Source organism: Adiantum capillus-veneris, chromosome 30 (genome assembly GCF_014529385.1).
Source record: "Adiantum capillus-veneris isolate H3 chromosome 30, ASM1452938v2, whole genome shotgun sequence".
Taxonomy (NCBI): domain Eukaryota; kingdom Viridiplantae; phylum Streptophyta; class Polypodiopsida; order Polypodiales; family Pteridaceae; genus Adiantum; species Adiantum capillus-veneris.
Window position 1 is genome coordinate 109,538,753 of NC_140960.1, and position 13,660 is coordinate 109,552,412.

The 13,660-nt window shown below is 43.9% G+C and overlaps 1 protein-coding gene across 2 annotated transcripts; it reads left to right on the top strand.

The window, feature by feature from the left end:
* The first annotated feature begins 417 nt into the window (after positions 1-417).
* LOC147418600 (uncharacterized) lies at positions 418-5,565 on the top strand. 2 transcript variants are annotated; one of them, XM_086507460.1, is made up of 3 exons: positions 418-1,702; positions 2,823-4,615; positions 4,752-5,565. In XM_086507460.1, exons 1-3 carry the CDS (start codon positions 872-874, stop codon positions 5,173-5,175), a joined length of 3,048 nt encoding a protein of 1,015 aa, XP_086363586.1. In that variant the 5' UTR covers positions 418-871; the 3' UTR covers positions 5,176-5,565. The 2 variants fall into 2 exon arrangements, with proteins under 2 accessions (XP_086363586.1, XP_086363587.1); XM_086507461.1 differs by having other exon boundaries at positions 2,823-4,593; positions 4,752-4,965.
* Positions 5,566-13,660: the final 8,095 nt, after the last annotated feature.

Below are 13,660 nucleotides of genomic sequence, written 5' to 3' on the forward strand. Positions count from 1 at the left end.
CTCCTGGGTGTCTATAGGGCAACTAGGGAGTTAGCCTCCAAGGATGAGGGTGTCGAGGCAGCCAACATGTTCTCTCTCTCTCTCTCTCTCTCTCTCTCTCTCTCTCTCTCTCCGTGTCGCGCAAGCAGAGAGGGATGAGGCCGAGCAAAAGTGTCGAGTGGAGGGGGCGCAATTTACCTAATCTTGGGTTTTAGTTTCACTCGAGCCAATAATTATTTTTTGGACATGCCATTTGATGTCCATGAAATGTGTAAATCCCAACCAAACATAATTTCTCGAATGATTGATGGAAAAGGTGTTCACAACACACATCCGCACCACCTAAAGCGTGTGGGTGTTGACAATACATATCCTTGTATGCACCAACTCAACCTTTAAATAGTCCACGATCTACTTGTTAACCTTTAATGGGCTCTCTTCACTGTCAATGAGGCGCACGCACGTCTTCTCTTTGACGCCGACAGATTGACAAGCGGCAGGTAAAACCCCAAATCCTCTCTCTCTCTCTCTCTCTCTCTCTCTTCACACCAGCACACACAGACACACGCACATACAAGGCGACTGGTAATTTCAGATCACCACCCTCTACCTCTTTGACTCTCTGTGGCGCTAGTTTTCGTGAAAACGAGACATTTGAAAGCATCCAGGCAGATTTGGTCATTGCCTTCATGCCTTTTCTCCATGGCTTTATTGTGGGTTTCTGTGTTTTTGCCTCCATCACTCAGCTGCGGCTCGATTGCTTTCATGCTGCATGTTGATGGAGCCACCATCAACCCCTCTTGGAGATAAAACTTATGTCTACGTATATGCCTGCCTTCGGTTTTTGTATTCTCGATTTTGAGCTTCGTGGTTGTTTGGGCGCATATCTCACATGACCAACCTCCCGCTGCGTCTAGAGGGTTCATTTGAGCAATGGTGGTTCGTAGCGCCCATCGACTGGGCAGCCGCAAACGGCCACACGGAGGTTGTGAAGGAGCTTCTGCGGATGGACCCATCCCTCCTTCACAACCTAACATCAAAACGGCAAATGCGCCATCTTGAGAGGCTTTGGAATGATCAAGATGCATTCTCTGATGCTGCCATTGGCAGATCCAAGGTTGTCAAGGACCTCCTTCGGGAGTTCCTTATCGGACAGAAACTGCCAAATGGAAAGGAGGACGATGCTTGTATTCATGAATCAAAAGCTGATGATCTTGGTCAGCTCATCGCGCACGGCCTCTTCAAAGCTGGGTATAGTGTTTGGGTGCTCTACATTGCTGCTGCTGCAGGTGATGAAGGTCTGGTTAACCAGATGATCACCACAAATCCAGAATTGATCAAGGGCGATGGTGAATTTGGTCTCTCGGACTTGCTCTACGCTGCGGCAAGGGGTAGAAATGTTCACATCTTTCAGAAGATTTTGACGCTAGCAAAGCGGGTAAAAGCAAGTCATATCAATGGAAAGTCCGGCGAGGCTTCACCGACAGTTGCTGATGATGATGACAAGAACTTGATTAGCACCAATGAATTAGATTATGTGGGTTTAAGCTATAATAACAGGACTATACAAAGCAAAGCTCTACTTGCAGCGGCCAGGGCAGGAAATGTGGACATGGTAAGGGAGTTGCTCCAAGATAGCAGCACTCATGCCACTGTGCTGTCATTCCGAGATAGCAATGGCACCACCGCTTTACATGCAGCAGCCGGCAGGGGCCACCTTGAGGTACGTCATCATCAGCTTGAGCTGAGACTTGACATGTATCTCTGAATGAATGTTCTAGGACAGATAATTGTGTATTCAAAGGCTTCTTCACTCTTATATCCTTGTGTTTTGGGATTTCAAGTAGTTTCACTTGACCTGTGCGATTTTACATGTTCTTGCACTTGAGCTCAGGCTATGAGGAGGTGTCTTTCTCAAATGCGGGGTCCGCGAGGTCAAACCTGGGAAGCCCTATGGCTGGGAGGAGGTGATCATCTGAAGCTATTGTAGAATTGTGATTACGATCTTAACAGAGTTGCTCGGTGTACCCAATCATTAGAAAAACAGTTAGTGAAAGACCGCTGGGAGCAAGCGACTGTAGGCTCCATTGAGAACTTTCATTAGAACAGTTTATATATATATCTTGCTGAAGCTTTGAAAAAATCAGTTTCACATTCGAATTCTAATATACGCGGCTTGAAGGTAAGCCTTGTGAGAAAAAGGCAGGGGGCCTACTATTTGCATGCAATGAGCTCAACTAACTCTATCATCATCAATTTCATTGAATAGATTTGAGGCTGTCATACTTAAAAATGAGGATGACCACGGTATCAGCATTTTAGGCTTGTTGGATGGGTCTCAGTATAGATATACAGGGCTTGATTGAGTCTTTGAGGTGCAAATTAAAGGGTACCTCTTATGGAGCTCTTCTCTATCACTTTCCAAACGTAGTATTACATGGGTCTTGGATGCTCACCAGTATTAACCGATTTGGCATCAAGGCATTATCTTCCTTTTAGGGAATGTCTGTTATATTGACCTTGGGATATTTTGTGTTGGTGAAGGCAATATCTTAAACAAGATTTGGCATCAAGGCATTATGTTCCTTTTAGAGAATGTCTGTGATATCAACCTTGGGATATTTTGTGTTTGGTGAAGGCAATATCTTAAACAAGATTAAAACCTGATAATCTTCTCGTGCTTTATTGGTATTCCTCGTGTTACTCATATGCGTATGGATGCGAGTGTTTTACAAACCTTAGAGCAGTTCACCACCATATCCAAAGAAAGAGATTATAAACTTTTGATGGCTGTAGCTTTCATGGAAAAGTTAAATTTTTTAATCCATTTGAACTGTATGCAGGTGGTGAAACTCATACTGGAGCTATGCCCGTCAAGTGTTCATGGGCAGGATGCAAAAGGGAATACCACCCTACATACAGCAGCAAGGAGGGGATGCTTGCAGGTTGCAACAGAGCTAATGAGATTTGATAAGGAACTTATCTACATCAGAAACAAGAATGGTGAAACACCGTTGCACTTGGGAGTTATGGGCAGCAAGCAACCGCTGCCCAAGCTTGTTATGAAGCAAGGGGGGCAAATTGAGGTTGTAAAGCAGATTATGGTTTGCAACAACAATAGCATGAAGGAGTATGTGAATTGGAAGACCAATGAGGGTCACACGGCACTTCATCTGTCAGTGATGTCTCCAAGGATTGATGACAAGATCGTGGCTCTGCTTCTACAAAGCCCTGGGATTCATGTCCTCGAGCCCGATAAAATGGGATCAACAGCCCTTGACCTGGCTCAGGCTTGCCGTGATAGCTTTCCTGCAGCTGAATTTCGTTGCAACATAGCTATCTCCCTTCTCAATGCTGCTATTTCTAGCAGCAGCGCCACAGCTGCTGCTGGTTGCCTGTCCACTGGTCCAGGCTCGGCTGCTATCAGCGTTGATCTTGCTGACCCTCTAATGTGTAGCTTCTCACATGACATTGCCATTCCCTCTGATGCCGACAGCCGGAGGTCCAGTGGAAGACGAAACTTCGCAAGACGATCCTTGTCTACTGATTGGACTATGGACTTCCAAACAAGCATAGCTTCTAAGGGGGCACCGGCAACAGTTGACACAAATGCAGTTGATAGACAACAGGTTGAGACACCTACACTGCCAGACGAAGGCACTCTCTCACGAAATCTTGCAGTTCTCCGGCAAACCAGCCTCGGTATCTTTGAAACAAGGAGGGGTGCAACGACGATTGGGTCCCCATTGCCAGTGCAGTGCCTTTCCTCTCTTCAGTCTCTATTTTCAAGCAGCACCTTTCGGCGTGTAACGCTATCTGGGGCCTCTGAATGGGCTCCCATTTCGGAGGGTAAGAAATGGAACAAGTTCCGTAAATGCATGTCGGAGCAAAATGGGAGCCCACAGCCTTTAAGGCAGCAATTTTCCAGCACTGCCAATGCTCTCTTCCATCCAAACACACCGATGGAGTCTTTAGAGCTCAGACAAGAGGCCCCTGCGCCATCCATATCTGTTTCTCCATTCGCCTCGCCCACAGGATCAACCGACCAGTCCCCCACTTTCAACTCCCCTTCTTATATCAAGTCCTGGCTAAAGGGAGCCATGCAAGCTCCAAGCTCGAGTAGCTCACAGAGGTCGACAAGGAAGAGGATGAAGAAGAGGCTAAAACAGATTGCCAATTTGACACACTTAAGCTTCAGTAGCGCATCGGAAACCCATAGCATTCATGAGAATGATGCTTATCCTAACCTAAGGCGGCGACTTGTAGCCCATGATGGGGGTACTGCAGATGGACTAAATGCCCATGAATTGGGTACCCCTCTCATACAAGATCGGCTTTCAAGACAAAGTTCAATGGATTCGTATATGGATTGTTATCATCCGTGCTTCTGCCTAGATAACTGGTGTCAAGATGGTGAGCGTAGCACCAAATTGCCCACAATGGAAGGAAAAACGCATGCAAGGACGGTGTCCGAAGTTGCGTCTTCATCGGCAGCCAATGTTATCTCTACTGGCTTGATTGGTAGAAGCCAATCGAGCAGATCTTACAAACCGATAGAATCGCCCACTGCTTCGGATCAAGCCAGCACCCCTGCAAAACATGGCCACCTTCAAGGTCCAAATGCTTCACCGAGAAGGTTTGGTAAAAAGGATTTTTAATCCAGATAGTTTATACTAATTGTTGGAAACATGAGCAGGAAGAAGCAGGGTTTTGTTGGTCATGTGGAAAATGTCTAATAAATATAGCCGTAATGTGGTGTTTTTGTTCGGCAGGAGTGGAGGATCATCACCCACAATCTCACCTCGACCATCGACATCTCTGTCTTTGTCATCGTGGCTATCACCGTCTCTAAGGACTGCCCGCAAAGAGAAGGAGGTAGTCGCTGAAACTACTGCAAAAGATGGAAATTCTGATGAGGCTGAGGTGAGCCCAAGCTTGAAAGAATCTGAAAACGCCTCTCAATCCAAAGTGGCTTGTAAGGACGCCTCCGCGGAAGGCATACAAGAGGATCATTCTGCGCGTGGGCGTGACTCCTCTGCAGGTGCTGTGTCGCAACAGAGCAAGGAACCTGCTCGGCAGGAATCTTTTAGATTCTGTGTCTGTGGGCCGTGTTTTCAAGATGGTGATGTTCATGGGAGTGGAGAGAGACAGCCTCACACAAGGGTTAGAGGAAGGCAAAGAGTATACCACACATAAATACAAAGACACATCAATCTCCCCCCCCCCCTCCCCTCCCCTCCCCTCTCTTTGCTTCCTTGCTCATTCTTTCTAGAAGCTTGTAGGCAATACTTTGTATTGACTTAGAAAAAGTCAATGCTTGCTATATCTTCAGCTTCAAAGATGTGAGTGATGATAAAATTTGTGTTCACCCCATTTTTAGATGGTGGTGATGGCAAACTAACAAAATGTCACTAAACTTTCATTATTTTTGGCCCACACAAGGTCCTAGTAAAGCATTTACCTCTTGGAAACAATTGTGGACGATTGGATAAAGCTAGTCGATTAGTGCCACATGGCAATTCATGGGGGCGACTATGCATTGTGTTATTTAGGCCAATGTGCTTGTTTTGGAGTATTATTCTTTGATCTTAATTGAATCATATTGTCTCATTCACCCTTGTTGAAGCTATCGTTGTGCAAACTTCAAGAGCTTGTGACTGTATTGGAGAAGTAGCATTGCCCATTTCTCTGTTTTTTCGATTATCTACCCTTGGCGCTTTTGGTTCATACATTGCAAGCTTGGCGACTGTGGTCCACCTTGTTTTTTTGGCACAAAAAGGAGCCGTCTTTCGTGTACAAAAGAGACCTCTAGAAATGTTCAATGGCCTTCACGAAGAGGAAGTACAAAAGCAAGGTAACAATTTAAAATCTATGTAGTAAAGGAGCCGTGTTTCGTGTACAAAAGAGACATCTAGAGATGCTCAATGGCCTTCACCAAGAGGAAGTACAAAAAGCGAGAGAACAATGTGAAGGCTATGTAGACGTCAAGGTGGCTTGTACACTGAGTGAAAAATGAACCGATGTGGAGGTGCATAATGCTAGGTGATGTGGGCGATTGAAAGGAACTGATGAACTCACGTGTGTATGAAGAAAGGTGCATATAACCAACTCAATCCAAATGGGTGTCAAAATTGTGGAAGTAGGAGAAAACTGGGAGCCTAGAATGTGGGCACATCGAGCCTTCCACATGGTCCAAAGAGTGATGTTGCCTATCGTATTGAAACTTGTGTCATGTTGGTAGAAGTTCAAATGGTGACTTGCAACTGGGATCATTTGTAGAGTGTTCAACCTATATCATAAGGAAGTAAGCATGGATCTGTCGGTAAGCCCTGAAAAAAGGTGTTTGACCTCAAAAATTGCAAAAGCCATGCACTACCCCCAACACCACAAACCCATCATGTATGTCCACTTTATTCAACAAACAACTAATAGCTATCCATATTGGTTGTGCATATGGACAAACCCCTTAAGGACTTAGGCTCGTAAGTGGATCTTTGACAAGTCGGATCATGACCAGTGACTATCGCCCAAGTGCCAATAGACAATCGTGCGTGCGCTATCATCCACATAAAATAAGTAATCTTGCGAGTGATCTTGGGGGTCCATATGCATGACCAAAGTTGTTGTTGGAAAGTAGGGAGGATGCATTGATCCTGCGAGGTGGATGTCGGGTCTCCAATTGACGTCTCGTCCCAAGGGATACAATGTGCTAAAAAAAGGAAAGAGGGTCTCTATATTGTGCAACGAAGCCCACTGCCACTCACTAGGATCCCAATCCAATTGAACAAGGTTCAAAGAGCCTACCACTATCAGGTTGCCAATTAGCACTTAACTGTTGATCAGGTGGTATCTCACTCGAAACTCCAATCTGATGTGACGCCCATGATGACAAGTCTCAACAATGCTAAACACTAGAGTAGTGTACTCCCACAATCGAGACTCTTGAGTGAGGATCAAAATACCCCACCAACCTTGATGAGAAGGTAAAATAGTATGTCCTCCAATGTAGCCATGCCAGTCAGCAATCTCCTGTACACAGGCAACAACCCCTCTGTGGATCCCATAGGTAGCAACCAATAACCTGTGTGATGACCAAGGAAGCATCTGATCAACTGTGTAAAGAGCCTATTGGCCCATGATCCCATCTATCCTAGTCAATATGAGTCCTCTTCCCTAGCTGACGCCCCTCTGAATCTATCACATATGCATTCCACACAAATTCTTTTTAAATCCACAATAAGTAGCACATAAATGGTGACAAGTACGAAGAATCCAAGGGAGCATTTGTGAAGACGAATCTGTTGGTTGGGAGCTAAACATCGACATCATCCATAGATCCAAAACGAGGAGAGGTATGTGACAAAGCATGGTGCAAAAACATCTTCCAAGGGTCAGCCCTAGGAAACGATACACATGTTGTGAGCTTGGCAAACAATGTAAGGTGCAACGGAAGTAAATGTTGAACTTTGCTCAAGATGAGTGCTCCAAACTGTGCTCAAGGGTTCCTTTTACTTACGGAAGGGAGAGCCTTCCATTCCTTTAGTGAGAGAGTGCAAATGATCACAAACAAAGTGGGTAAACACTGTGCATGAAGGTACTGAGACTGAGAGATAGAGAGAGAAGAATACGACACCAGAATGTTGTCAAACCCTCCTCCAAGGGCCCCACTCTCTATGGCGAGAGCTGTCTACTATTGATTGCACAAATCTCTACAATGCAATGGACTTGCCAACGATGTCGATGACAATGAGGACGGCGACGAGACGGACTGAAAACTGGAAACGGTAAGGACTGAAATCTGTAAATTTTGTACCTGTTGAATTCAGACTCTATGTCGGTGACGACGGCGATGACGACGATGCGACGATGACGCGTTGAAAACGCAGATGCTAAAATTTGCGAATAGCGAGCTGAATTTGCAAACTCTGGCTGATCTGATTGTGCGTTGAGGATTTGCTGTGGCGAGGATCTGCTGTGGGAAGGTGAGATCTGCGAGGTTTAGGGGTTGCGGTAAAAAGTCTGATTTCTGGAAATGCAAAACGCTGCTGCTATGGGATGAACTGTCGCCGAGAATCTGCAAAACATTAGCCAGAGCTGCAATCTATAAAAATGCTAGGCATGGTCTGATGTTGCAAAAATGCCAGGGCTGATCTACTACTGCTAATGCTGGTCTTGATCTGCTGTCGCAAACTCTATGCTGATCTGTAGCAAAAATGCTATCCACATCTGCTGTTGGCTGGAAACGCTAGGCCTCCATTCGGTCTTGTTGAGAAAGTGCCTGTGAGTTGGTGGACTCCTGTTGCCTCTTCTGCCAGAAAGTGCTAGCGCTAGTGTTTCTTATATATATTCTTAGCCAATTTGCCCTACCCAGATTCCCAACAGTCACTTGTTAATAATAAGTGAAAATTGGCTAAAATAGGGAAATTAGGTTCTGTGCACTATAAAATGCTCCTGATGGTAATGCTGATGATCATGCTATGTGCAACCAGAGGAAATGCAACTACCCAAAGTGCCTGGACATGCACGATCTACGAACAGACTCACAAAGGTGCCATAACACTTCCTAAGCTGAACTGAACCCTTGCCATGAAGTAGCTTGTTCACATGCACATATGGTTAGATGTGCACGTGAGATCCCCTCCTTTTTAAAGTGAGCTACTGGTACCGAACTGTATGGCGTCGAGGGAGATCGCCACCAACGTCTAGATGAATCTTGGAAAGGACCCTTTACGGGCCCACTCTGATGTGTGGGTCGTGCGATACTTGAACTTCATAAAGGTTTGCAATGCTTGCTCCTTTGGGCCACGCCGAAAGCGACACAAAGTCATTTGTGGCTGCGTCAATGATCCAACTGTGTTTATGGACGTAGGTCCACCTTCATCAAGAATCTCCGAGGAGGAAAATTCCTGAAACCATTTCCAACACAAAACCATGAACATACCCATTCCATGTAAAGTGACTGGAAAAAGACTATTCTTTTGAAAAAACTATGCATGAAATGCAGATAAACAAAGTGACGGAGTGCCAAACCGTTCATCAAACACATGCAAAATTTGGAATCGAAACTTGTATTTCTGATTTATATCTATCAACTGTGGCAAATCACAATGAAAATGTCGATGCTTGCTGCTCAATCCTTCTTGTGCTCTTTCGGATACTGTGTCATGCCAAGGAAGAGACATGGAATGTGAATCCTTGAATGCAAGCAATTTTTCTTTTCATGATTAATCCGTATATATCTGTGCTCATTCATGAGTGAATCGTGTTCATCATACAATATGGCTTGCCTATTGAAAGGGTACATAAAGACGGTGACTAAAATACAGGAAACCATCACGAATGAAATACTCGAACAATGCATGCTGACTAATCATACTAACACATAATACTTCCTGTGGGGGTTCTTGGGACCTCGACTCAAGAGCCAACATCGGTTCTTGGTGATTGATCGAATCTGCAATGAGGTTAGCTTCACTAGAAAAAGCATCAACTAAACCATCATCCTTGTGAACAATCACATCTTTATCTTGCAATTCATCATGCTTGTGAATAATCACATCTTGATCATCAAATCATGTGTGTCGTGCTTTGGAGAAGACGAGACTGACCATAACACTTAATAAGAGACTCATCAATGGGAGGATCATGAGAAACTTGGGTCACACCCCAGGGGATTCACTGTATATACAAAACCGGACGCCACCTACGAGCAGGCAACTTTGATAAAACCCCTATATACGATTCATATCAGGGAATATGACCCCCTTTTCTACACTTATACGACAATCAATGAGTGAAGAAAACTATCATACCCCTATCTTACATATAAAATCTAGGTCTCACATGATGTAACTAAGTAAAACTAGTCAAAGAGTGTGTAGCATAGTAACTGGCAAATGTACTAAGGAACCACTTTTGTTGATAACTAGATATACCCTCAATGTGTCTTAGTTTGACTTTCAAACTATGTGCCCGATCAACTTTCACTCTAGCTATTCGTCCAATTCTGACCCATCCAAATTTGGCGTAAATCAACCCTTGACCTGCTTCAAATAAGCCCTTATCTATGACCGGCTTGATGAAAAATTTGATGTGTGACCTGATAGAAAACTTCCCCAAAATTCATCCAAGTTCTAGTGCACACCAGTGACCAATTGTTACAAGTAATCAACTCGGGTCAGATTTCCCCCCTCCCCCCCGCCCCCACCAATAAATATGATAATCCCCTCCCTTGTTTTTAATCTTGGGAGATAAATTAATTGGGGGCGTGCCCCTAACTAATACACTTATATAACTTGTTAAAAAAACCCTCCCTTGCACTTACGTGGTGCGGTAAGTTTTCCATGGTGAATCCCCCAGGGGTCACACTCGTGTTCTCATTCATGGCATTAACAAAGGATGTGGGTTTTATGAATTCTTTAGATTCGCTAGATTCAATCTTAGGACATGTTTTCTTTATATGACCCTTGATGTGATAATGATAACATCGACCTTCCTTAGAATAAATGACTTGTTTTTATGACGTGATGTATCCTCCTAAAATTTCTTGTGCTGCTTTTTCATATGGAGTGAGATTAGGTTTAACAATTGTGTTAGCTTTACCCTTAGATTCATTTTTGTGAGTTCTTTTCTGAGAGACTAGAGGAAGATTGGTTAGAAGAGTTACCATTCTTACCATTCTGAGAAATCTGAGAGATACTTTGCGAAGTCTTGTTCTCCTTAGGCTTTTCCTTGTTGTGCTTCATCTCTTGGGATAGAGCAATTGTTACCGCCTTGTTGAGATCCATGGGGTCGAAGACTTCTACATCAAATCTAATATATTCGTCCAAACCAAAAAGGAAAGCCTCTTTGCGCTCATCATCCGATTGGCGTAATTGGGTGCAGCTTGGGATTATCAGATTCTGCAACCATTACTTGAGCAAACAGATGAAGTTTCGACAGAGGAAGTCGTTGGCTATGATGACTTCACATACGAAGGTCATCATGATGTGTTGAGTAGCGCTCTATGTTCTGGAGATACATTTGCTATAAATCCAGATGCTTTAACCAACGCTGAAGATGTGGATTTCTATCTGGTCAAGTGTGTTGCAGAAAAGGAGAAGGTGGAGAAGGGGTACATTGATGAATGGAGCAATGTAATTGACAGAGGCTCATATGTTGTGCAAGGACTGTATTACAAGCAATTGGATTCATACACCTTCAAGCTAGACCACAAGCAGCCTATCGTCCACCTACTTTCACATCTGGTGCGATGTATCAAAATACCCATGGAGCACGTCCCAAGGAGAAGGCAGGTGTACACAATCACTCCAGAAAGCTATGAAGCAATCTATAATAGCATGCCCTTCAGCTTTTAAGTTGTATCCACTGGATTTTCTATATACCACTTTGCTATAAGGGTATGCAGTTTTATTATAAAGTTGGTCAGCATGCTAACTATCAAACTGTTTACATTAATTGCCAGCATGCTAACTATCAAACTGTTTACATCTTGTGTCAGCATGCTAACTATCAAACTATTTACATTAATTGCCAGCATCAAATTATTTACATAGGGTTCAATTTTACAATGACAGTCACTGCCCCAAAAACCCTTAAGGCCTCCTTGGAGGGCTCTTGTAGTGACCGGGCTGTCCTCGCTGTTTTTCTTCTTCCTGCTGCCTCTTTTATTTTCTCTCTGCTTCCTCCTCTGCTTCTAGGTTGGCACTATGCTGCTCACTTTCTCTTCTTTCCCCCTCCAGATTTTCTTTCTCTCTTTCTGCTTCTAGGTCAGCTTCCCGCTGTTTGCGATGAATTTCTTCCAGTCTTTTAGCCTCTATATCCCTCTTTTGAATGTCAAGCAAACGTTTGACGATTGCATCAAAAAACTCATCTGAGCCTGTCTCAAACACATTATCAGCAACATATACTTTCCGATCATCCGTTTGCAGCCAAAGAAAAAGCCAGGACTTCAAAGTTTCTATAAGGAACTTTTCCCTCTGCTCAGCACTCTGGTGCTCTATACTGGGAGTAACAAGCCAAGTTTGTGGTGGGTTCTGAAACACTTTGTAGAAGCTATTATCGATTATAAGTGTGTTTTGGGCGTTGTACCCCGGAGTGTGTTTCCAGAACAAGGATAAGTCTTCCATAAACACAGGTTTTCTCTGGATCTGCCAGGATTGCTTTGTACAGTGCGCTTGAGCAAAAAATCCAGTAATATTTGGCACCTGCTCTTTAAAAACAGTACGACAAATACTCATGAATTTACTATGGAGGCTTGTGCTCTATATAAACACATTAAAGAACTGCAGGCACTAGTCCAAAAAAAAAAGTTTGTCCTTGCGACAGAACACCTTCTTATCAAGTACATCGTATTTCAGCATTTCATCTGCATATGTTGGGGGCTTTTCACCAAAGCGAGGCTCTACCACTGCCACCAAAAGACCGTTCAAGTCCAGCACCAGAGCCCTTTTTTCATCACATAAACGCTTAGGCACCCATATTAGGTCTGGTAGAGGATACCATTCAGCAAAAATAACCAGCCCACTTGGGTGCACATAATTTAGGCGCTCAATAATACTACAAGCAAGCTGTGAATATCGTTCAAGGTGTTTTTCAATCTCCATTTTTTGTCTCCTTAACTGCCTGGCTTTGTGGACTCGCCATCTCTGTAATTTCTGCCATTGCATGGCCGCAGTTGCATCAGTTGCATCAGGCATGACGATTAATGCATGGCCGCACTTGCATCAGGCATGACGATTAATGCCTGTTTCTCTTCCTCTGCAGGGAAACCGCGATACGAAATGAACAAGTTTAAAAAAGAAAAACCGCAAAAATTATAATGAACTATTACAATGAACTGCTGCTTAGATTTATATTGCACAAAAATACATTTTCATTGGAAAACAAAATGCATGTCAGTTACAATACGCATTTGGGTTTCAAAATGGTCTAGCATATACAGTGAAGGGCACAACCGGGTAGGGAGCAATAAGTCTTAACACAATTTTTGCAAGCTCTTGAGCGGGTGGCTTTCTTTTCACCTTTGGAGCTTTCAGCCTTGTCCAAACCACAAGCTGTGCTTGCAATGTCTTCGGGTACCTCTTCAAGGCCAACTTTTCTTTTCAGTTGAGCTTTACGCAAAAAACCCTTGAGAGGGCTGTTGTCACCAACTTCTTGCTCATCTTCTATGTTGTCATTCTTCAAAGTTTCCCCTGAGCCACTAGCCACTGTCTGCTGAGAAGCTTCTACTTTGTCAGTTGCAGTAGGCATCGCTGGCACACGAGGCGTGACAAAACCAAAGTGTAGGTGCATGTGTCCTCAACACCCTAGAAGTGTTGGTGAGTGTCCGTGAAGGCCGCTCACCTAGTTTTTGGGTGTTTTGCAACCCAAATTTTCTCTCAACTTTTAATTTTTTTGGTCCTTTTTTTTAACCAATCGACGGAATATGGCGTGTGATAGCTCAAAACGAGCGTCTTGGTTAGAGGGACATGCCTTGCTTTATAGCCCTTGATTCGGTTACTTAAGGCCCTCGAAATCCTAAAACCAATATTTTCTAGTCGAAAAGAATGCTAAAATTAGTAAGTTCAAGGGTGTAAGTGTGAAGGAAAGGGTGGAGGACTTGAAGGACTCTTCCCACATGCCCTCGTTTTCTCTTGAGGGGGTATTCTATATATATATATATATTTATAGTAGTGTCTAT